The 22532-nt window shown below is 42.8% G+C and overlaps 2 protein-coding genes across 2 annotated transcripts in view; both read right to left on the bottom strand.

Annotated features, from left to right (window-relative positions):
* slc1a2a (solute carrier family 1 member 2a) overlaps positions 1 to 12955 on the bottom strand; it is a 19851-nt gene extending 6896 nt beyond the window's left edge. Inside the window, exons 1-3 of the mRNA XM_079293752.1 lie at positions 12840 to 12955; positions 1735 to 1874; positions 302 to 454 (exon numbers count right to left, since the gene is read on the bottom strand). Of these exons, the coding sequence (XP_079149878.1) occupies positions 302 to 454; positions 1735 to 1864 (283 nt within the window). The 5' untranslated portion in view covers positions 1865 to 1874; positions 12840 to 12955. The remainder of the gene's footprint in view (positions 1 to 301; positions 455 to 1734; positions 1875 to 12839) is intronic.
* pamr1a (peptidase domain containing associated with muscle regeneration 1a) lies at positions 5833 to 22532 on the bottom strand (the record flags this gene model as incomplete). The annotated part of the gene is given in 12 exon segments (XM_079291812.1): positions 5833 to 5971; positions 12632 to 13281; positions 13933 to 14273; positions 15093 to 15355; positions 16411 to 16477; positions 16889 to 17083; positions 17209 to 17406; positions 18916 to 19127; positions 19872 to 19986; positions 20915 to 20959; positions 20962 to 21051; positions 22457 to 22532. Coding segments are annotated over 12 exon segments (2391 nt in total).

The raw sequence follows: 22532 nt of genomic DNA, 5'->3' as shown, positions 1-22532 counted from the left end.
ATCATATTTCTTGGTGACTGGATTGATTTTGTCTGTTTTGTCTTTTGAAGTACCGTAGTATGATGTTCATGTTCTCACTAAATGTATTTTTTAGGTGAGGGAAAAAAATTAAATAAATATGCCTCTCGTCCTCCAAACAGGTCTTGTTTATACACAAAATGCCTGAAGGGAAAAAACCCGCCCACTCTCTCATCTCTCCCGTTGCAACGCAACTCTCAGGCAGCAACAAGTTGCAACATGCGACCTCATTTCAGCAAATTGAGCAGAACGTTCGCAGCAGCCACTTTAGCAACTCACCCACCTGTGACCAGACTGGAAACAACAAGAGGCAAAATAAGCATCTTCAGCATCCTCATTAGGATCTCTCCAGGGAAGGCGACGATCATAATGACCTCAGGAGGGAGAGGCGATATGTGCCGCAGCAGCATTCCAGTGATGGAGCCCAGAAACACACCTAAGCCAGCGAGAAAACACAAATCAATCACAAAGCGTGGTGACTCAGAGCCATGAGACACGAACCCTGAACGCTGAAGGTGTCTGAACACGATCATATCAACTTTCTGTGACAAATACAATCTCACTTTTTGCTCATTAGTTTTAAAATAACGCAACCTGTCATCTGAGGGTCGCGGTGCAGATGCGTTACCAAAGTAATTACAGCGACAATTGCTTACATGTGTGTTGAATAAAACCTTTAACTCCATAAGGCTGCTTATGTATCACCCTTGACAAGAGTATAAATATTATAACTTTAATCTTTATAATCACTGAACATCTGTCAACACATGTAGAGTAAAAATGTCGTTGAAAACTGAAAAAATAACACAGAAGACGACAACTTTTTCTTGTTTCTATTTACTTCAAATGAAATATTAGTAATAAAAAATAATATGAAAATAATTGAATGCAACTCCTTTCATTTTGAAGGCTTTTAACAAGAAGCTGTGAACCATTTTCATATTCGAATGGTATTTAGCAAAAAGGTATTGGCGTCACGTAGGGCCGCTCAGCGGTTACCAGCTCAGCAAGAGGGTCCTGGATTTGAAAGGCCTTCCTGAGTGAAGCTTGTGTTTTTGCTAATGTGGGGGTGGATTGTCTGCTGATCCTCCAGCTTCCTTCCACAGTTAATTTCCCATTGGTGTAAACATAGAAATAAAATAGGAGTAGAACGGACATTCTCATTCAAATCGAGGTAGCAGGATGGTCAGAGCAGCGGCCATTTTTAAGTGCACTGTTGCCATGGCGACCGTTGTAGTGGGATAGCTTTCGTATAAACTAAACTGACGGAGGTGAGGTTTTGCCGTAACGACTAAAACAAGCAGTTGTACACTGCCCGTTGTACAACGCACCAGTAGTGTATAGATAATAAAAATAAATAAAAATTGGTGTTCCAGGGGTTAAGCTCTGGCTAGCTTGCCATTTAGGGCTTTGGTGGACAAGGGGACAAAGGAGTTCTTAAAGAGGTTGAGCCTGCACAGGGGGACTCTGAAGCGTCTGCCGGAGGTAGCTTGATAAGTCCACCATGCTTTAATGCTACTCTGGTTACAGCAAATAAGCCAAACAAAATAAGCGGCCGAGCTAACTAGCCAGACATCCGTCTCACCTGAGCTGTGTCCCAATGAGCTGTGAAGACACTTTGCGTGTTGTCACCGCAACAATCGTCTTCTCTTTTTTTAGTCAATTAACCATGGAAAGCAGTTCAATGTCCGTCCTACTCTAATTCTATTTACTTACCCAAGATTGTGAGAGTGAGAACCATGTTCTTCATGACTTTATCACACAGACTGCCACATACGCTCTCAGAACTTTCCACTGTGGGCTCAAGGTAGGTCCCGTCCATCTTAACCTCCACTTGCTTCTGCATTCTGTTGGCACTGAAAGAGGCAAAGAAGAATGAAAAGCTGGTGTTAATTACCAGCCGAACTTTAAGCTCAGATAAGACATAAACACTATGAAGGAGGCTGAAAATAGAGATGGGGTTACACTAGAATTAGTAGAAATATTCCATTATTCCTGAGTATGAAACCAATAGAATGCTGGAGACTTCCAGCCTGGTTGTGCATTCTGGCAATGTTTGTTAGTGTGAAGCCAGTGAGGGATTACATTGTTGTCACTGCAACTTCAAGTCCTCCTGGTTGGTCAGGGCACCTGCACAGGTAAGGGTGGGATCTTGGGGGATAACGTGAATCTCCAACGCATTATATCCTCCTAGTAGTGCGATCATGTGCACCGGAGGAGACACATCTGTCTAATAGACCCTCACCAGGCTAACAGTAGAGTTATCGGCAACACACAAGGCATTGATGATGGTATTGACATGCAATGTTACTATTTCAAAAGTGTTCACCTGTTGATTAAATTAAATGCATTCTGCATATACTCTGCATGCTGAATGCATGCAAAGTTGTAACAAGTTTGCAGATGGCCTTTTATAATTAGTGACTGACACAGAATCAATAAAAAGGGCCTTTTTATAATCTGCATTTTAAATGACTTTTTGTTTTTACTCAATTTGATTAAACAGAACACCAGCTGTTACTCGTATCCCCCTCCTCCTCTGCTATGCCTCCTTTCTATGCATAGTCATTTATGATCATTTTGAGATATTGTTTCTGTGTTAAATGGGTTTTTTCCATCACAAGCAAATAAAATGTGTTTTTTTATGGAGTCAGTGATTTGGCTTCATGCTTTCTGAAAGTTTCCAGGACTTTCACGGCTCAGAGATGTTCATTTCACACAGTGATCCCAACCATCCTTCGATCTTGCTGCTTCATCATCTCACCGAAGCAACAAGTACCTCAGGTTTGTTGTGGTTTGCCGCAAAGCCTCTTTGACTTAAAGATCAGCTTTCCCCTGTGCAGCCGATAAATCCTCTGCAGAGTACAGACGTGCACAGTTATGCAACAGCCAATGCCCGTGTCACTTGGACACAGTCGACCTTCGTGACTTTAACACCTGGAATATTAATGCTGGCAGCAAACACCCACGGAAGAAAGGTTTCTCTCAGCGAAGGTGGTGGAGTGAGTGAAAAGTTTCCATCCAGACAAAGTACTTCCCTTCAGGACTACACACAGTACAGCTGGCCGACAAAGCTTTTACTAGGAACATAATGCACTCTTCTTCCCACATTCAACAACACTGAACTTTGATCATCCAATATTTGAATAAGATTTTGCAGAACTGAAAGTGAACAGAGAACTTTTGAGGTGAGGGCAGAGCAACTGCCAAGTCATTCACACCTGTCTGATACACTGTGCTCGAGCATTAATGAGACATAAGCCTTCGAAAGAGGGTGCAATCAGCCCCTCCAGCACACAAGTGATTGAGTTATGCAACACAAAAGGGGCTTCCCAGGAAAAGTCAAGGTGTCACCATCACTCAGCCTGACCACTGTTGAGCAGGAGATTACAGATTTGAATCACAAACTTTGGTGTTGTTTGTTGAGGTTCCCCAACAGCAATGGACAAATCCTTTAAGACCAACAACAACAAAAAATCATGGATGAGCAATGTAAGGCAGTTTCGTACCAAACATAAGGACATATTTAGGATTTACTTCTCACTTTTTTTCAATGCAAGCTTGTAATTTTATGCGTTTACCATTAAGTCACACAAAATACACTGTATCGACATCTCTGATTGTGAGGCTGATGCAAAAGGGTCAAGGGGCGAACCATGGATGGAGTGCATGTGCTGTAATGACAAATACATCTGAAAAAACAACTTAATTCATCATATCAATAACAGGATTATACGGTTGTTTTTCTACTGTACCGTTTACTTCTGCACACAAAAGGCTGCAGCTGTTATTGCATACATCATTCAACTCTTAAGGCAAAGCTGCACAGGAGCAGCTGAATGTGATTTTGATGCCCCCCCCCCCCTTCAGAACCAATGTTTTGATGACTCATCTCAAACACTACTACCTCATCACTGTGTGCTACGAATAATGCTTAGCAGTTGTTCTGTATGTTGCTTTGGATTGAAATTGTATTTGTGGAGAGCTACTGCACAGCCATCCGCGTCAGTGGACAAAATAACAAAGTCATGACTCGTGCATTTGTAAATCCAGTCAGAAGCTTCACAAAAACTCTTTTATCCCTTCAGACAGGGTTCGTCACTCCTTTAAAATATCTGCAGATCACTTCTTTCTCAGCGTTGGATGTCTATTCCCACACTGCAGATCATTCAGCCTCAGGGTGGTGTGTCAAGGTAAACTGACTCCTGGAGGTCTGACAGGAGTCTCCCAGACCGGGAGGGTGGAGTCAACCTGCTGAGATTAGCAAGGGGGTGAAAATCCTTGTTGCTTTCTTTCTTTTCTTGGTTTTATTTGTTTACTTCTCCTTCCAGCGAGAAAGTTATTACATTTGCTTTGGACGTCCAAAGGAATCAAGTCACAGCAGGTTCTGGACGGGAGAAAATAGGTGCTGAGAGTTGTGTTAGGTTCTTACTTCACTGAAAACACAAATAGTGTTTGGATATTTCAAAAAGCGTATTTACTTAGATTTCATGAATTAGAGAAATAAAACAAAACGATGCATATTCAGCAGGGCAATTCTGTAAGCGTCCACATGCTGAACGTGCAGATCTTAAGTGCAGATATTCATAAGTGCATGGCTTGCAGATCTTTTTTTGTACAGCCCTTTCAAAAAAAGGTTTTAACACCTTTTAAAGGAGTTTTAACACCTCGGCTATGCATATACCGTGTTTTTCTCGAATTCTGTCATTAAACATAGTCACGTAACGCACTTCATGATGGCTGATCAAATGTGTACTGTTCATCTGTGCTGCCATGTGGAGCATTTTAAATGATTTACTGCGATTTGTGGGCAAACAACACAACTAAGCTTCTCGCTGATTATTTTGTAATCTCAAATGGGTTGATGCTTCATTGATATGTGAGCCATGGAAGGGAAAGAAACAACTTTGTCAGCTTCTCATTTAAAGTTTAAAGTTCACTCTAAAAAAGACCTTGTAAAATAACCTGCAAAAAGCTTCAAGGAGAACTCATTGAGTAGAATAAGAGTTGATTATGTGAGCAAAACAAGACAAAAAATAGCTGACTGCAGCTTTTTCCTCAACACGTTTTTGAGTATTTAACCAGAGATCAATTGTGACTTATGTTTGGGTATGTTTTTGTATTTCTCACTGATTGTAATGCTTTCGGCATGCGTGCGGCTGGTCATTTCTATTACTCGGCTTAAACCGACATCAGAATGCTTGAGATGACTTGATAATTGGGATGAAGGGAAATAAAAGGGAAGTGAAGCCAAGTACCGGATATACTTTTCATGATTTTATAAATCACGTGTTTGTCGTCTTCCAGTAATACGACCCTGAATGTTTTGCCGTGCCGCTCCGCGCTCTGCCGGCACTCATCCTGATTTGAGTTGAGGTATTTGAAGTGGTGTGGCTATTTATTGCTGCTTAGTCTTTGAGTGGCCTCAGTATGATACCACTCTTCCCGGCTCCTTTTAGTTTCACGGTGTGACACGGCCATTGGACATGAAGTTATTGCGGTTGAGTTGCCATTTATTCCTAACGTTAAGTGTTATGTTGGGACTCTTTATGTGGACAAGATGATTACTGAGGTGCGTGTCGTCATTGGGGCCATTTTAACATTTTGACAGTCTTCATGCTCCTATTTGGTCTCTTATTATAGGTCAGTCATGACGTGCAGCCTCTTAAGAAGGCTTTAAGCCTTATAATTTATCGTCATTGAAATGGCCACTTCACCATGTTACTACTTTATCGTTTGACGCGGGAATCAAATAATTGTCGAACCACAATTAAAGGAGAATTGAATGCCAGCTGTCTGACTGAAGGATGAGGACTATTTAAAAAATAGCTGCTGTAGGACAGAGGCGTATCTCTGCAGGTTTGCAATTTTGCCGGGTGAAAGTGCTTTGAGTAAGTCACACTTTCTTCCGGTGAGGTGTGTGAAGATGCCCATTGCTGGGCTGCTCCCAGAGCTGGGACACAGAGGAAAAGAGACAATCTAAGAGCACATGGCAGAGCATTTGTCCATGCGTTGCCATACCTCGCTCCGCCTTTTTCTCCCCTCAGCGCAAGCCGGCCTCATGCTGCAACACCTGACAACGCACGCCACGCTTCGACAGCAGTTGTCGATAATTAACTAATCTGTTCTGAGCCACCCTAATCCAGCACACACACACACTGAGATGGATCAGACGTGCTCAGAGAACAAGTCCGCATGTGTGGAGAACATTTCCACAAATCATAAAACAAAGGTCTCATCCTTTATGTGGTGATACTGATATCGGATCACTTTGTGGCAATCAAGGAATTAATTTATCCCGGCGATAAACAGAAAGTCAGCAACAGTTGATCTGTGAGGTGTGCAGCCTGTTCTCATTCCCAGGTCAAACACTACATCAGCTGAGCGTGTATCAAGGTCTCAGTTGTGTTTACACTGGAGTTAGTTGCAAGCCTGGTGCGTTGCATACAGAGGCTACAGAGAACCTGACCAAGCTGCGGTATCTGACGCGTGCACGCCTTTGTCCTTTGTTTGTTAACTGGATAGCCATTAGCTGACCTTAGCAGGCCTTTGTCCTTTGCCCTCAACTTACATAGACAAAGAAGTCAGAGCCACATTATCAGCAGTCTACATGAGGAATATTACAATCCAAAACAACCCCACAGTCAGAAACCTACAGAAAGAAATCCATTTTGATACCAAAATCTTTTTGACAGCATTGACTTAAAAGGGAAGATTCCTCGGAGGACATTCAGACAGAGACTGCAGGAAACACTGAACTGAGCCAAAATGTCTTTCTGCTGCTGGCGAGGATTAATAACAAAAATAATAAGACTCATCGCTGCATAAAAACTACAGCATAAACAATCAAAGTCAGCAGTAGTTTCAACGTCAGTAATTATTGATTGCTGTACTGTTTTCAGTGGAATAAAGGAACGGACGTAAACAATAAATAACAGAACTTTTACAGCCTTCATCCACAGTATTTTGATTTTAAACCTAAAACAAAATCAGTCTTCGTGCTGTGAAAGAACAGGAAACTCAAATCATGGGTTATCTATCTTAAGAGTTCAGCAAACCAAAGCGCCCAGTTTTGTCCATTAACTGCAGAGATTTAGTCTAAGGATGTAAGTCGGGGGTCAGTCAGTCGGTAAAATACTGACAATTCATGCAGAAACAATGCAGGAACAAAGTTTGGAACAATTTTCATCGTTATTCTCTGATTTACAGCCAAACTTATGATTTATTTTAAGTTTCCAATTTAAAACAGCCATTTATTGTAGCAAGGACACAGTTCAACCCACAGACTGAAATTACAGTGCCCCTCTCTTCATAGAACAAGTGAGATCATTTAATTCCGGTAAGTGTTAGTTGGGGTCTAGTGCTCACTGGCCAGCAACTCAGACTGTGGTTGTACTGGGCAGCTTGTGTGTAACTGTGCAAATGTGATCAGGGCGTTCCTGCCAAAAGAGAGGCTTCCTCTCAGTGAAACGTTCCTAAATAAAGGTTCAAAAAAGAACGAATAAATAGATAAATCAATGAATCACAAACATTTTCTGGGATATTCTGAAAGAGAACATCAATTAATACCAATTGATGCCAGACCGAAGAGATGAAAGTAAATATTCAACTGTACTGACGAATATTACTGGCTTACGTTACAGAAATCGATCCAAGTTTTTAGTCGTCGGCTCCAAGATCCAACTGCAATTAATATTAGGATTATAACAAATATTTGAAATGCACAAGTAACTCCAGGCCATCTTGCACCATCCACAGGGGGTCGTGATCGCCCCTTCCCCACTCGTGAACCCTTGCTCTGGCCACACCCATCTTCAAACTCAGGCCTTCATGTTGATCGCAACTACACACATTTAAAGTTTGGTGGCGCCAAATCAGGCCAGGGGCGTAAAGTTTCATGACTGAATCTTGCAGGGTTGCAGTCATATAAACACCCGGCAAAGTATCCAAGTATCCTCTGGTAAAACTGGAACACAGTGGATGCACATCAGGGAAGGCTACAGTGAGTGCTGTCACTCACCAGCTAATAGAGACCCTGTTTTGCATCATAGAGGCATGTGGCATGGCTGATGATCCCGTCTCACTGATGATTTTAATTACATCTGTCTGCTAAGAGCAGGGTTTTCAGTTGGATCCGAGCCAGAGCTCAGCACCAGCTCATGATTATGATAGTTAACTGCTCTTACTTATGCAGGGAATGTACAATTTAAAAAAAAGAAATTCAGATGGATAAGGATCTCTTGACTTGCTCTGCCATCATGCCCTCCACTGAGAGTGAAGTTGAAAAGGAGATGCTGTTTCCACTCAGACTTCATTTCATGAAGCCTCCGTGTCCTTCTTTAAGGCAAATTAAAGCTGGATTGATATCAATCTCCATCTCTGTGCATTTAAAAGATTGTTCCAGAAAGTCTTTGGCTTTGCTGGAAGCAGTGGGAAGCAGCTGCCATTAACCCAAAATATAAAAAATCCATATCGCACCCGCCCCAAAAATGTTGTTTACATGTTGAATCTCAGCCAGCTACCAATACATCCAAGTGTTACCGCAGGTGTTGTTTAGAGTCACCGACAACTTGGCAACTTCAAAATAAGCATCGCACCTCTGTGATGCCACACGCTATCACTGGTAGTGTGCACTGAATTAGAATAGACACATCAGCATTTCAAAATAAAAGTTTTTATGTAAACATGCATGTTATATGGACACCTGTCAAAATGAGTAATACAACCACTGAACCCTGTACAGTGTCCAGTCACATTCTCAATCACAAATTAAAAAATCATATCAAAATAATAACAAGAAGTTTACATCATGCATAGCTGAAAACTGTCCTTGTCTGGTATTAAAGGATTGAATAGATTTGTCTGCATTTGAAGTGTTTTTAATGTATCTTTGATCTCTGGCAATAATGACCATGTGAAAATACTGTACAGGAAAGACTCAAAAGAGTTCCTATGATAATGGTCAGAACGGCTTTTGATTATTAGTGGTAATCATACCTTAGAGCAGGGATTCCCAAAGTGGGGTGCGCGCACCCCTGGGGGTGCGCGAGCTGCCTCTAGGGGGTGCGCGAGAGGAAAAGTGTAATGGCGGTCTGATGGTGTAATAATATTAAATATTAAAAAAAAATGTAATTTTAATTTAAAAGCTGTCAGGTGGGACATCTGAAGCTATCAGTCGTAAAAGAGGAGAGGGACAGAGAGAGAGAGAGGAATCGGAGGCGAGGGGAACGGAGAGGTGCAGCACAGACAAATCGGGAGCACATCGGCCCATCGCGGAGTCAAGGTGAAAAAGAGGAAACGAGAGTGAGCATCAGACTGGGAAAAACAAGAGGAAATATGATGAAAAGTATGTGTGTCTGGGCTTCACTTGGATTGGCAACGCAGATTCCCCAAAGCCACAGTGCGTGGTGTGCAGTGAGGTTCTGGCTAACAGTCTGAAGCTCTTATTTACGTCGCCACCTGAACACCAAGCATGCCAGTGCAAGTCAAAAGCCCCTTACATATTTTAAATCGAAATTGGAGGAGTTGACAAAACAGCCAAAAACAACTGCAGTCTCATTCATGTGTTGGGTCTATAAATGACGCACTACGGGCTTCATATCTGGTTACAGAACAGCGAGAAAGGGGCTACCGCACACAATCACTGAAGACGTGAGCTTGCCAGCTGCCAGAGAGATGGTGGAATGTATGATTGGGGAGAAAGAAGCAAAAAAGTTGGACATGATCCCGGTGTCCGACAACACTGTGTCGCGCCACATCGATGCTTTGTCCGAAGACATCCTGGCTGCATTAGTCGCTCATTAATTGTAAATTAAATGTGATAATCTGCCTCTGAGCCTGTGCGTGTGTCCTCGCGATCCGTATTGCTCTTTAAAAGTGACGCCTTGTGTCACTGAAAGTTATTGAAACTTTGTTGCAGTGTTTCAGGGCGTTTTCACACCTTCAGTTCATTTGCTTTGTTCTGATTCAGGGATTAATATGATACAATGTTGCAGTTGCTCCTTTGTTCGGTTTGTGTTCACACTGCAACATTTAACAGCGGACTAAATATTGTAAACAAATGCCACGCGCGAGCAAACTGTTCTCTCATTGGTCCGATTCGTATGCGGCTATGAAGGCTTAAAAGGCTCTGTTGCTTCTTTTTTTTTTTTTTTTTTAAGGGGGGGGGGGGGGGGGTGCGCGAACCCGGTCGGGATGTAGAAGGGGGTGCGCGGCCTAAAAAGTTTGGGAACCGCTGCCTTAGAGGGACAACATGTCATTTTAGTGAAGGGATGGATATTTCTCCTCAGGCCCTCCAGTCAGCGCCTTGATGAGTAAGAGGAGCCCTTTTCCTTCACAAATATTAATATATTGCAATAAAAAGCTCTGTGTTATTTTTGTATTTTTTATTTGAGGGGTTAGTGTGAAGTGAGTGAGTGATGACAGGAAAGAAACATTTTGATGCCACAGGTGTCCACTATGTTCTTAATTGGTACGATTTCACCTCTCTCTGAGAGTGCACTGTAAAATATATGAGACAAATTGAAAATGCGAAAAATACATTGTTTTATTACTATGTGGTTGTCATTATGTCTGTAGTCAGATTCCCTAAAAACAAGCTTAAAAAAAGAAGAATCTGTCTGTTGTGCAACTCATCTGCTCAGGATTTGCAGCGTAACCCTCCGGGCTATTCTTTTCAACTTCATCTTCTCGCAGCCTTGTCTCGAGTTGGGGAGTGTAGTGGGAGTGGATCTCACAGAGCGCCGTATCTCAAATGATGCACATGTGGCCCAAGGCCAGCAGTTTTGCATTGCTTTAAGAAACTGTCACTTCCATAAAATACATTGGGTTGACTTGTTCCTGTCCCCAGATGTGAAGCCATTGATCTTTTAAATCCACCAACAGTTTGTGTGTTTCTCGCATTCTTCGGTGGAGGAGATCCAACCCGGCTTGTTTTTGTGCACTGATTGTTTTCACTCAAAGCGTTTTGCCAGCACCCTGAGTTGACCTACAACGAGTTATTCACTCCGGAGTATGAACACAATCACAGGCAGCACCATCCATTACATTCAGGTATTCTTAGAATGGGGTCACGTCGCAGTAGAAACATTGTAACAACTCTTCCCTTGTAGCTACATATTAATGTCTAACCAAGCAACCATCTTAAGTACGAGAGGTGTCATTCAGCATCAACATGCATCACACTACAGAGGATGACGCTTGGGACACCTTGAGGGAAAATCGCAGGCCCAATTGCTCTACTTTACATTTTTTATTACTTGCAATTACCAGTTTTCCAGTCAAGGCGCATGCAGAATAGTATAATCATCCGCCTCTAGCATCTTTAAATGAGAAGTGCTCACCTGCTGAAGTCTCGTCTCCGTTAAATCGGTGGGCTTCCCTGATTGAAGTGAACGTTAATTTCCTTCAAGTGTGGGTTGAGTCAAAGCAGCATTGAGAGATTGTTGGAGAGAAGTCATACAGGTGTTGCAGCATATTCCCCCTCTCCTCCTCTAGGCAGATAAATCCTTCTACCTTCCCCTTGGCGACGAAAACAAACACCCTGCACACGCACGGGGCAGGCAGACAGGTGGGGATTTGAGATGAGAGGTCAGTGCATCCACTCAGGGCGTGGGTGGGGTGTTCTCTCAGTTTAAGAGGAATAGATTAGCAAACTTTCACCCATTTTTAGCAACGTGGATGGAGACCTCTGCTCGTGTAAAACTTGAAGGCCCGAGCCCATGATGTCGACTGAAATGCAATTACTTGTCATTACTATCATTTCCTCATGTGGCTCTCCTTATGATGTTTTGATGTGAAATAGTCAGTAATGCGTTTAAAGTTGCAGCCTAATGCATTTTACAGTCGTGTATTTCAGTGTTTGTTCATGTCATTCAGTAGAAATACAATCTTCAGACATTGCGATCCATTCGCAAGCCGCAGAGGCAGACTGTACTGAGCGACTCATTGTTTAATTGGCCGGGCTTAGAAGGTGTCCGGCACAAAGCCGCGGAGAGCACAGCGGGCGTCTGCGTCTCAGGAGTAAGAGCTAAGTTTAGCAAATCCTCTCAGTGTGTTTCTCAATGACAGCACATGTTGTACAGTCTACGGGGGGGGGGGGACTCACGAACCCAATGCCTCACATGCGGAAAGACACTCGGGTACCGTGCAAGGCAGTAATTTACCGTGACGGGTGACCATGCACACATTGAGCTTGTGAAGTGAATGCAAACAAGCGGAATGATCCATCGCTGCACTCTAGATGATGGGCTGTGTGAATGCTTGTGCTTTTGAACAGGCACGTGCATGTGAAATGTATGCAAAGGTTATATTGGGAAATTGAAACTGTACATGCAAACTGAATAAATAAATGTCCTTATGTCAGCTTAGCAGAGGCTAATGCATGTTTTCACACTATGTGCCTTACTGTGCAGAGAACGACTTATCATTCTTGGAAAATGTATTCAGATAGATGGAGGTCAGAGGTCATGGGCTTGCCCAAGGGTACTCCAGCAGAATGGAGAGTTGGAACTGCAGTATGGAGACACAAACTGGCTTTTTCATTTTGTTTTATCATAAATTATATTATGATATAATTTGTTCTTATGTTATGTGATATTTCATATTATATTACCTGTTCATGATAGAAATAGTAACACAATCAGGCAATGAAATTGTCGGCAATTGGCTTAAAATGAGATCGGGGAAGTAAAAAAAAATCGACTTTGTGTTTTTCTCGATCCAGTCTCGAAAGTTGGCTATTCGTGTCTGAACTGTGTGCGTCTGTTGGTGGCAGTTCTCCTCCTTAAAGCTGGAACTCTCTAAGCCAAGAAGCTGCCAACCTGTGCTGGAGGCCCCCGGAGTCTCCTCTTGACTCGACCAGCCACCACTCGTGGACGAAAACACAGCTGGCACGGTTGCGATGCCTGGAATGACTCTGGGACAAGGGCTTTGGGGACTGGACGGCTTCCTGAAGACACACAGCGTGTCGTCACCGATCACTGCAGTGTGCGCTCCTCCTCGAGCAAATTCCCTTTCGCACTGAGCGACATCACCCAACGCAACAAGCGTGGTCTGGCTGGTGGGATTGTGGCGGCTTCTGTGATTCGGTAAAGTCGACCTCGCAGCGTAAGCCTCCTGCGCCGTCACCTCTCCACCTTGCACTGTGGGTAGACAGACTGGCAGCACACGCTCACTGATCCTGGCCTCGTCTTTTAGCTTGAGCACGGCCACATCGGAGCCCGGTGTGGAGTAAAAATCTGGATGGACTAAAATGTCTGAAACCTGTTGGGGAAGAGAGAGTTGAAAACGGATGAAACTTGGAAGTTTGAATACCTGAGAAAGCCTGATGTCACTAAGAAGGCGCCAACTTCTGTTATTGTAATATTTGTCAAGATCAGATAATACGCTTCAAGATGCGCAAGGATTTCACATCCAAATGAAATACCCCGGTAAAGCTTTAAGTGCACATTTTAAAAGCCAAAGGATTTCTTCCTGTTCCGCTCACAAACAAAAAGCTATCCAGAAGACGATATTTATTTAATGAAGATTCCTTGCTTAATATTATCACCGCATCTGCTGTTCGGTAGTCATGGGAAACTTTTGTGCACCGTTTGACTTGAAAATAAAAATGCCACAAAAAGTATGGTTATGGTAATTGCAAGGTCAAAAGTGGAGTAAATGGCTGTACTGATGTCTAAAAAGCTTTACCACCATTTAAATGAATAATTCAACTGACAGGACTTTACAGAAAGAAATAGTCATTTACTTCAAATTATCTAAAGTAAAAAAATCAAAACCATAGAAATCTTTCATCCTTCAAACTAATTGACATTTTTTAGCTCCAAACTCATCTGATAAGAACAAATATTTAACTGTCTGATGGATTTTCACACTTTAAACTAACAGAGTAGATGTTTTCTGACTGTGTTGTACCCTGAGGTGGAGCAGGCTTTTCTGCCGGTCCTTGGATGTCAGGTCCTGCACGCCTATGACAACCTTCACATGTGCCGTGTGACGGGTCTGCTGCTTGTCCTTGTCCACCACACACTGAGCTGCCACCAGGACGCAACGCTGGCTGAGCAGAGCGCCGCTGCAGGCGAGGTGCCAGAATGTGGACTCCTCTGAGGCCCCCTGCTGGACAGACACGGTTGCTCCACGGGGCCTGTGGACGCTGGCATTGCGGTCAGAAGGTGAGCGGATGTAGACGGCTGCGTGCCACGGCCACGGTGTGTCTGTGAGGTTGGGTGGACTGGGAGTGTCGAATTTGCCACAAACTGTGGGAAGGTGACATTCAGAAGAGGAAGAGTGAGTCAAAAATGTTATTACAGTTTTAAAAAAAGAGCCCTGCATTTCGGAAAATCTGCTTATTAGTTTTTATGGCAGAGTTAGAAGAGGGCATTACCTTTGGACATTTGTGCATACACTCAACCACACCAGATAATTGCAAAGCAGACAATTGCTTTGTCGCCACGCAACGCCCATCCTGCAAACCAGCCTTTGATCAGCAGCCGAAATGCCGCTCGTACACACACACACACACGTGGACACACCAGCCTCTGATCAGCACCACAGACAGCAGCCAAAGCGCCAAATTCATCAACGCCAAATCTAACAGTCTACCCTGGACTCAAACCACAGCCTGTTTAATCCATCTATCAAATATGCATCAAGGACAAATGTAAAAATGCATAAATAAAAGACTATGACTCAAATATATTTGCTATACATAAGGCATGGAGGTGGTATACATAGCTATGACATTTGCAAGTACTTTCAGGGTTGTGGTTGAATAGCTATACCCAGAAGATATCCATAATAACACAGCTGCAGAACCTTCATGGGCCCCTGACAGCTTCCGGGCCCTTGTGCAGTTGCATATTTACGCCATTGTCAAGAATGAACTTTCCCTCTCCTCTTGAAATCAGCAATCTATTGTTAGACTTACAGAGCAACATCTCGCTGAAGCATTTGCTGTCATTCGCCACCGTATTGGTCAAACCGGTCCAGATTAGGCTTTTTAGCAGGCTTTTCTTTATCTGTGAAAGAAACTCAGATTTCACTTCCCAAGCTGGGTCTATTGTTGCTGCTCTCACCCGGTGAGCAGGAAACATGGCGCCCACTCCATCTGCCAGACTTCAGACAGGTGCGTCGCGAGCTCCCCGTGTGGCGGTAGAGCGGGGAGGCACACATGTACTCGATGCTCGTGTGGACCGGGTGGAAGCCACGAGGAAGATCCGCGAAGACGTCGTCGTCTTTTTTTGACAGATTATCCGATGCAAGTGGAATAAAACCAGCAGACAACAAATCGTGCAGGTTCTCCCTGGATGAGAAGTGGATTCTTTGGTCTGGATTATCTCTGTGGAAAAGGAAAAAGGTTTTTTCCAGCCTTAATTTCCCATCACAGTTGTTTAGTTTTGTGTATTTATGGATATTAATTGCTTCCTTACCTGTATTTGCATAGTATTCTGTTTTCAATTATTTTTTTGTCAGAAGATGCTATCATTGGATGGGTGAGAGACTAAAATGATGCTGATTAACCAACTAAGGCACAGCAGTGCTTGGAGCTAAATGCTAATGTCAGTATGCTAACATGCTCATAATGACAATGTTAACATGTCGTTGCTGAGCAGTTATGTTTCCTGGGGCAAAATCCCATACGAACATACTAAATATCAATCAGTACTGCCTACTAAATTAACAGGTAGGTATACCATCATCAGCAGACTGTTCACCGTGAGGTGAACTCAAGTAACGTCTGTGTCACATGACCGTTTTCATCTAACTGTTGAATATTTAAACCGTCTTCCTCGCAATTTCGCCATTGGAAAGTCTAAAGAGACGCAATGCATTTTGGAGCAGTTATGTCCCTGAAGTTCATACTCAGAAAAAACATCTGGGCATTCTGTCAATGCCCAAAATCCACATGTTACTATTATCTTATTTTTTACGTTTTGTTCTACAACAATACGCCAGCTCATGCAATTCTTGTGAATTTTGGAGCTTTTAAGTGTCTTTGAAAAGGCGCTTGCTAACAACTACAGACTTGCCACAGACCTTTTCAGCAATTATCTAATGAAGAAAAGAAAAATCCCACTTTGTGTTAAGGAACTAGTGTGATGCTAAAAAAAGATCTCATCCCTGCGCCACTCTATTTCGAGCGCAGGCCATGTTCACCAACTTAGTTTAGCATGTTAGCATGCTCACATTTGCTAATAAGAACAAAACAAAGTACAGCTGAGGCTGATGGGAATGCCATTAGTGTCGGGACTTGAAATGCTGCACCTGATGATGGCGCTAGATGAAACGTTAAGGGATCAGAACCGAACACAAACTGAGAATGTTGTTAGCATGGCTAGCAATAACGTTGCCTAAATCATGTAAATACACACACCACTGTATCTTAGTTGCTACCTTGACATCAGATGTGGCTTCACAACACTTTGTCGCACGAGTCCAGAAACGTTGGGCTCCCGACACGCTGTAGAGGCAAATCAAGCAGGTGACTATTAGTGCACAACAATCCCTTTCTGAGCTCCCGTTGCATAAATAATTCGGTTACAGTAACATGAATAATTGTGAGCAAAGTAAATAGGAACAAGTCTATGCATAAAATATAAGGGACAAATGTATTCATTATTCAGAAGAATTCAAAGCCATTACTGCTTAATCCTGTCAAACGAACAGCCTTGTGATGCACTCATCATTGTGTTCTTATTTCTGAATTGTTACTTTTTTCATGTCAGGAGATGTAAATTTCCAGGCAAATTGCCTGTCAGATGAATTTAAAGTAAGACTACCTGTGTGTTGGAAACATTTTCACATATAAATGACGTAGAAAATAAGCTACTCAGTGTGTTCTCAACCCGAATGCGATTTGAAAAACGGCTACCTCTCACACACTTGGGCGGCCTGCCACTCCAGGATCCATTAGAGAGACAGGTGCTCTGGTGGATCCCACTCAAAATGTAGGTTTTTTTACACAAAAACCCAACAACCTCTGCGCCTCCAGCTGCGTCCAGAGCAGCTCTGTGGTAGCCATTGAGCAATTTGGGTGGAGGGGAACACCGGACTGTGCTTGTTTGGCCTGTATGTGTGTAAGAGAGAAAAGGAATTCCTACAATAATAACATCAAATAACATCGCGTGGCTTTTATACTGCACACACATCAGAAAAAGAGACCAGAAGATACCTGATGGGGGAAAAAAGTACCTTTTACACATGTAGGAACCGTGCCACTCCACGTGCTATTAGGCAGACAGATGCTCTGCTGGGAGCCGATCAGTGTGAAAGGTGGATGGCACCAGTAGTTTACAGATACAAGCTCCTCCTTTGGTCCATATACAGGCAGTAAATACCCATTCACCGGTTTCTCTGGGGTTGCACACACTTTAGTCTTGACCCCCGAATCTGTGGAGAAATGATCTATCGTGATAAATGAAAGAAAAACCTCCACTGCAATGCAAAACTCAATAAAGATACATGTGTTACTGTTTATTGAATTCACATAAATGGTTCAAAAACTGATCGTAATGTTTGAAAACCAGTGTTGGAGAGTAGTGAACTACATGTAATTAAACTATGTCTCCAGTATAGCTTGCTTGTAGTTCACTGCATTCATATATTGCATTGTGATTCAAGGAGTTAAATCACCTTTATGACATTTTTGTGCAGTTAACTACTGAAGCTACAAACCATTTTTTTTACCATTTCGTCTATGCTGTAATTGAAGCCTCTTTGCCCCGCCCACTTTTTTAGACCTTTCTTAGAGTCATTATGTCTTCTGGTTGTCTGTTCGGTCCATGATCATGAACGCCATTTTCATCAAATTTGGTACAAACGTCCAGTTGGAGCGATTAGAATTTCAGAAAACACGCGTTTGGCCACAACTCAATTGTGAGAATTTCACACAAACGTCTAACACGATTGAAATGGTGAAGTGATTACATTTTGGACAGACATGGATATAAACTGCAACATGACTGGTCGGCGGAGGCATATAACTGTCTAGTGACCACTTGTTTGCTTACGTTAGTTTCCCCAAATTCATTCATTAACCTTTTGTAATTGGAGTTAAATTGAGGAAGGAATTGAACCCGTTTGATTGCCCTGCCTCTCTATTACCACCACCTTTTGGTTTGGCCTTTTTTGATATTATCTTGAAGAGGTTAATTGTTTGCCCTCCAGAATTAATTATTTGCTAAACCTAACCCTTCTTTGACTCATCGAAGTAATCTTTACAGAAATACTGTTAAATCAGAGGCCTTGCAGTCCTAACAATTGCCGCAGTGCCACGATGATATGTTCAGGTCCGCCAGCAAGAGCAGAACTGGATAAATGGGATGCAAGTTAGATGCATAATTTGCTTCAAAGAGGGCAAATGGAGAGAGATGAGTATGATTAATCTATGTTGCCGAATGTCTCACATCGTTGCCCTGTATGGGAGGCTGCACACACACACACACACACACACACACACACACACACACACACACACACACACACACACACACACACACACACACACACACACACACACACACACACACACACACACACACACACACACACGGCAGAATGAAAGAAAAAGGTTGTGGAGCAATCTAAGAGAGGTGCTGCGTGCATGGAGGGAGAGCAGAGTATCATCTGCATCATGTATTCATGATGACCGTGATACCTGGAGTATATCATGAATGAGAGAAATATCAGACTGATACATTCTTGATATATTCTATGTGGATTCCACAGATGAGAACACATTGTACAATGCATCAGCTGAGCGTGTGGACAAAATCAGAGCAAAACCACACATTACAATGCAAAGTAGTCAAACAAGACAAACAAGCACAGCAGGGAGTAGGAGATTGCATTGTGTGTTCTTCGTGCTGTATCACTGACGATGGCTGTACCTGCCTGAACTCGCCTGAAAAGTAAGAACAAAGCCGTCAAAGTTGTTGTAGCCGTCTGAGGTGAAGAGGACGTGCAAGAGGTTCCCAGAGCTTTTGAGCGGAGGGGGCAGCCGATCCCCACAGAAGCGGCCAATCACAGGGGAGCTCACATCGCCGCCGTCTCGCACCTCGACGTAGTCGTAACGACAGCTGTGGTCCGACTCCAAACTGAGCAGTGAAAAGCTGCAGAATAGCAGAACAGATGTTACGTTTAAATTGTGTTGTTTTTTTCAATTCAAAAGAATTCACATCAGTTGTGTGGGCTTTTCCCCCCCACTCGGCTCTCACCGTCAGCTGAGCTGTGCCAGATGTGCTGAAGATGGTCCTACAATTGAAACACTGTTTGCACTTTTTTTTTGTCAGGGCGCAATTTTCGTATGACTGTTTACTTTTGCTTCACAACAGTTTGCTTCAACCGTAGCTGGTGGAGATAAAGAACCGGTCCACTGTGATTGCTGTCCACTGTGACTTTTCCTGAATCGCAAATTCAGAAAAAGTAGTACCCAGCACGCATGCATGACACATGTCCATAAACCATGGGGCCTGTTTCAAAAAGAAGGATGTCACATTTCCTGTTTTGTCAGGCTGTCGTGCATCCTGTGCTTAGCACCGCCCAAGACGATTGTGATTGGATGAAAGAAATACAAAGAAGCCTGAGCGTTTCTTTTTCCCGCTTCACCGAAAATACGAATGTGTGGAGCCAGACCTTTCTTTCCAGCACTTATTGCACTGTGGAGACGCGAGACTCGCTGCAGAAAGTAAAATGCCCATGCCTTTCTCATTATTTATCACCTGGAGTGACTTTAATAAACAATATTAATCGTGGTGCCTTTACAAATAAAGACTGACCATTCCCGCCCCCCCCCCCCCCTTCTGTTTTAGATATTGAGTCCACGTTTGTTTCATGCTTCGACAAAAGTGACCCACCTCAGCTCGACGCTGCTGCCGCCCGCCACTCGCACTGTCCACTCACACCGGGCGTTTGTTGGGTAACTCTCCACGGCTACGTGACCCTGAGCCCGCTGAATGACGCCTCCGCATGCTGTAACACAAGACAATTGCAATTACCTAAAAATTCACATCCTCAATTAAATGTGCGCTTTATCACAGTAGCACGGGGCATTTTGACCGTGGCGAGCAGCATTCATATTTAACGTGAATGCTTGGCCACTTGGGCCGATACAGACTCCAAACAGGTTGTGTAGGAAAAGGGATGTTACCCAACGTGTCTTCCCTTGTGTACGTCAAAACTGATGGAACATGACAGAATGGCATCCAAGTGGCAGTTTCCCCTGGGCCATATAACAAAAATAACAAGAATATAATGAGTGTGAATAACAGGAGTGGCAAGCAGGTACACTTGTTTGCTCTCCTCTATTAATAGCAGGGTGTTGCGGTGGGATTTACCAGCACACACTGGATGTAACTCATTCGGTAGCTGCTGTAGCGCAATGCCGATAATTATGTCGTCAGTATTTTTGTGAACGAAAAGTACAACTCGATACAAACAGTTGACTGCAGCTGAAGCTTGGCTGAAACCAAAGAACAACTAAAAAGCATTGTCGCCACCAAGTGTCCTTAGGGTGTATTACAAATGCTTCACAGAGATGAATATGATTAAATGTTCCATCAATTGATTGTGTATTTCCTCATGGTGCTAGAGACTAGGTTTATCTTTCGGTGTTCATGCTTCTGAACCGATAATAAACTTATAATTGAAAGCTTTACAGCACATGACGGTCATTTTGAGATGTCTCACATGTTGTTTGTCTTATTGTCGGCTCTCTCAATCATTGTGGAATGGGAACCTTGCATATGACCCGAGATTAATGTTTTCATATGTGCATAAAGAGATGTATAGATGGTATGTGAGAACACAACAGCACTTTTTTTCGGAATTGCATCATTGAGTATTCAGACTTTTCAACCATTTCTGTGGCAAGACATTGCATTGAAGCAACCCAACTCACTTCTACAGTCCCCTCCGCTCCAGCCGTGGCGACACTCTGTACAATGGACCCTTTCGAGGGACAGCGACACTGGATCAGGTGGTACTCGCAACATGGACGACACATGGCGCTCCGCTCGGCGCTCGGGCAGTTGTCCCCTTTCAGAGGTGTGGAACCGAAACAAAGGGACAAGTGGCATCAAATTACATTTGCAAACAACTGAAACCTCAGACTTCTGATAGGCTACTTCTGTTTTGTTTGTTTTCTGGATAGGACCCATATTGTGGATTTTAATTAGCTCCCAGGTCAATTCAACTCAATTCATTGTGGCTTTCATGGCCAGACGTATGAAAGAACGTTGCCAAAGCAGCAACATAAAAAAGTACACAATAGTATTACAACACAACATTAACTCAACATTATTATTGTCATATAATAATACACAGAATTAAATTCTTTCAGTGTTTAAAAAAAACACAGGAACAACACTTTTTTCATCCCTTTTTCACATCCTAAAACAGGTGATTAGAATTTCTATTTGAGTGAGCACAATGAAATGTGTGTTTGGAACTCGAGATTGACCCTTCAGAGCTTAGTTTTAGGTATTTTCTTGGAGTTATTTTCTTTTCTTCCTTTATTAAGTTTCATATTACTTTTCTTATTTGTGTGAGACTTTTTTATTTTTTTAAAGGAAAATAATTTCCTGCTTGGAAATTTATTTCATTCATAATTGTAATCATGTTTAGATTATTTGATTGTTCATATCTAAAGTGGGGGAGACCTATGAGAAGCCTTTTGGGATTTTGGGCTCCCTTTCATGTTCAATTATTATTTAAATTCTTTCATTAAATTTTCTTTTAATGTGCTATTAAATAAAATAAGAGACATAAACAAGTGTAACTCCTGTGCTCTGCTTTCACATTTCATCTATGTATAAAAATATGTCCAACCGATTTAGCCCCATAATGCATGTTTATGTGGTTATAGACATTAAGGTACACATATGTCCATTCAGTACATATTCCTGTTACCTGACGATGCAGATCACACCTTCTTGCACAACATTTCACATTGACCGGACAAACTGCTGAGATGTGAAATCCATCTCGGCAGCTGATTTAGTGGCAGACGACGCCAACAAACTCAAGCTGAACTGTGTTTGTGAACCAACTCTCAGATCATAAGCTGCTGTGTGACCTTTCAACCCACAACGATGCACCGTGTTGAGGTACCTCAGACGTTTGTGGTATTGAACCCTCACTAATACGCCCAATATCTACTTTCATTGGCAGGGGAAAGAGCTGCGTACGAGCTGTACCAGCATTAGTTATGTGTTGTTCTTATTTCAGTGAGGCACATAGAGTCCGCATGAGCTGAGACAAGTCGTGGCAGCAGAAGTGACTCATCGACATGAAATAACTCAACAGTTAGTCAGCAATTAAGCAAACAGGCTCTTTTGAAGAGTTGGCAACATTTTCACAAAGACAAGGCCATGCAATAGAAAGATAGTACAGTAAGAACAAAATTAGATTTAAGAACTGCTAGAAAAAGCCTTTTACTTACCATGTGGCCAAGCTTCTGTACAAAGACAGAGATTTAGGAGGAGGTAGTAGCGCTTGGGGTCCAGAAGAGTTGACAT

This window comes from Melanostigma gelatinosum (genome assembly GCF_949748355.1).
Source record: "Melanostigma gelatinosum genome assembly, chromosome: 2".
Classification (NCBI taxonomy): domain Eukaryota; kingdom Metazoa; phylum Chordata; class Actinopteri; order Perciformes; family Zoarcidae; genus Melanostigma; species Melanostigma gelatinosum.
This window is presented reverse-complemented; position numbering and strand designations above follow the sequence as displayed.